This window comes from Capsicum annuum, unplaced genomic scaffold (genome assembly GCF_002878395.1).
Source record: "Capsicum annuum cultivar UCD-10X-F1 unplaced genomic scaffold, UCD10Xv1.1 ctg60112, whole genome shotgun sequence".
In the NCBI taxonomy this organism is placed as follows: domain Eukaryota; kingdom Viridiplantae; phylum Streptophyta; class Magnoliopsida; order Solanales; family Solanaceae; genus Capsicum; species Capsicum annuum.
In genome coordinates, this window is record NW_025868890.1 from 1 (window position 1) to 1,104 (window position 1,104).

Here is a 1,104-nt window from a genome sequence, read left to right on the forward strand (position 1 = left end):
TGGTTATCTTGATGGGTCGATACCAACCCCCTCCAAAACTATATGTGAAAACAACCAAGAAGTACCCAATCCTAATTTTGTTTCCTGGTTTCAACAAGATCAGCTTATACAAAATGCTATCTTGGCAACTATGGATGCGACCATTGGCATCACTTCTGCTACAAATGCTAAAGTCGCTTGGGAAGACTTGCATACTACTTATGCAAATAAGTCTCAAACTCGTATTTTTAGTCTTAGAGACCGTCTAGCCCGCGTTTCCAAAGACTCCCGCCCTATTGCAGACTATCTCCATCAAGTTCGGTCTCTTTGTGATGAACTTTCCACTAATGGATCCCCCGTATCCAATGAAGAATTCATTGTAAAGATTCTCACTGGCCTTGGATTTGAATTTCGAGAACTTTCAGCCGCTCTCCGTGATCAACATTCAACAATCCCCTATGAAGAACTATATGAAAAGCTCCTTGATCATGAGCTTTTCCTGCAGCATGAGGATTCCAAAAAGACACTTTCTGTTCCAATCACTGCGAACATTGCTAAGGGAACTACTTCCAGTCCTACGCGTCAAGGCTCCACCTATCACCAGAACAATAATCGAAGATCAAATGCACCAAATCAACAAAATAATTATCAGTCCTAGCGTGAGAATCAGCAACCTCGGCTTAATAATCAGCAACAGTCTTCCAACAACAACCTCTACTACCAACTCTGCGATCGCAGAGGTCATTCTGCTCGTGTATGTTGGACATGCTCTCACAATCATCTTCAAGCGCATGCTAATTATGCTTCAAGCTCCCAAAATCAGTCAACTCCGTGGATCTTTGACAGTGGTGCCACCCACCATATGGCCTCAGACACACAGAGTCTAGCCACTACGCAAAACTACCACGGTTCGGAGGAAATCGTCATGGGTAATGGTAATACCATTCCAATCTCTCATACTGGTAATGTGAATTTTAATGCATCAAATCACCAATTCCAGCTTCAACATATCCTTTGCTCTCCGGCTATTAAAAATAATCTAATCCCCGTCTCTAAGTTTTGTCAAGATAATAACTCATCTATTGAATTTTTTCCTTTCTCTTATCTTGTAAAGGATTTGACTAC

At 41.7% G+C, this 1,104-nt stretch overlaps 1 protein-coding gene across 1 annotated transcript; it reads left to right on the forward strand.

Annotated features, from left to right (window-relative positions):
* The first annotated feature begins 130 nt into the window (after positions 1 to 130).
* Positions 131 to 637, forward strand: LOC124893474. The gene has a single exon (XM_047404469.1). It carries the CDS (start codon positions 131 to 133, stop codon positions 635 to 637), a length of 507 nt encoding a protein of 168 aa, XP_047260425.1.
* Positions 638 to 1,104: the final 467 nt, after the last annotated feature.

Excerpts from the sequence above, each read along its gene's own strand:
- LOC124893474 (XM_047404469.1), top strand. The coding sequence starts at position 131 with ATGGATGCGACCATTGGCATCACTTCTGCTACAAATGCTAAAGTCGCT.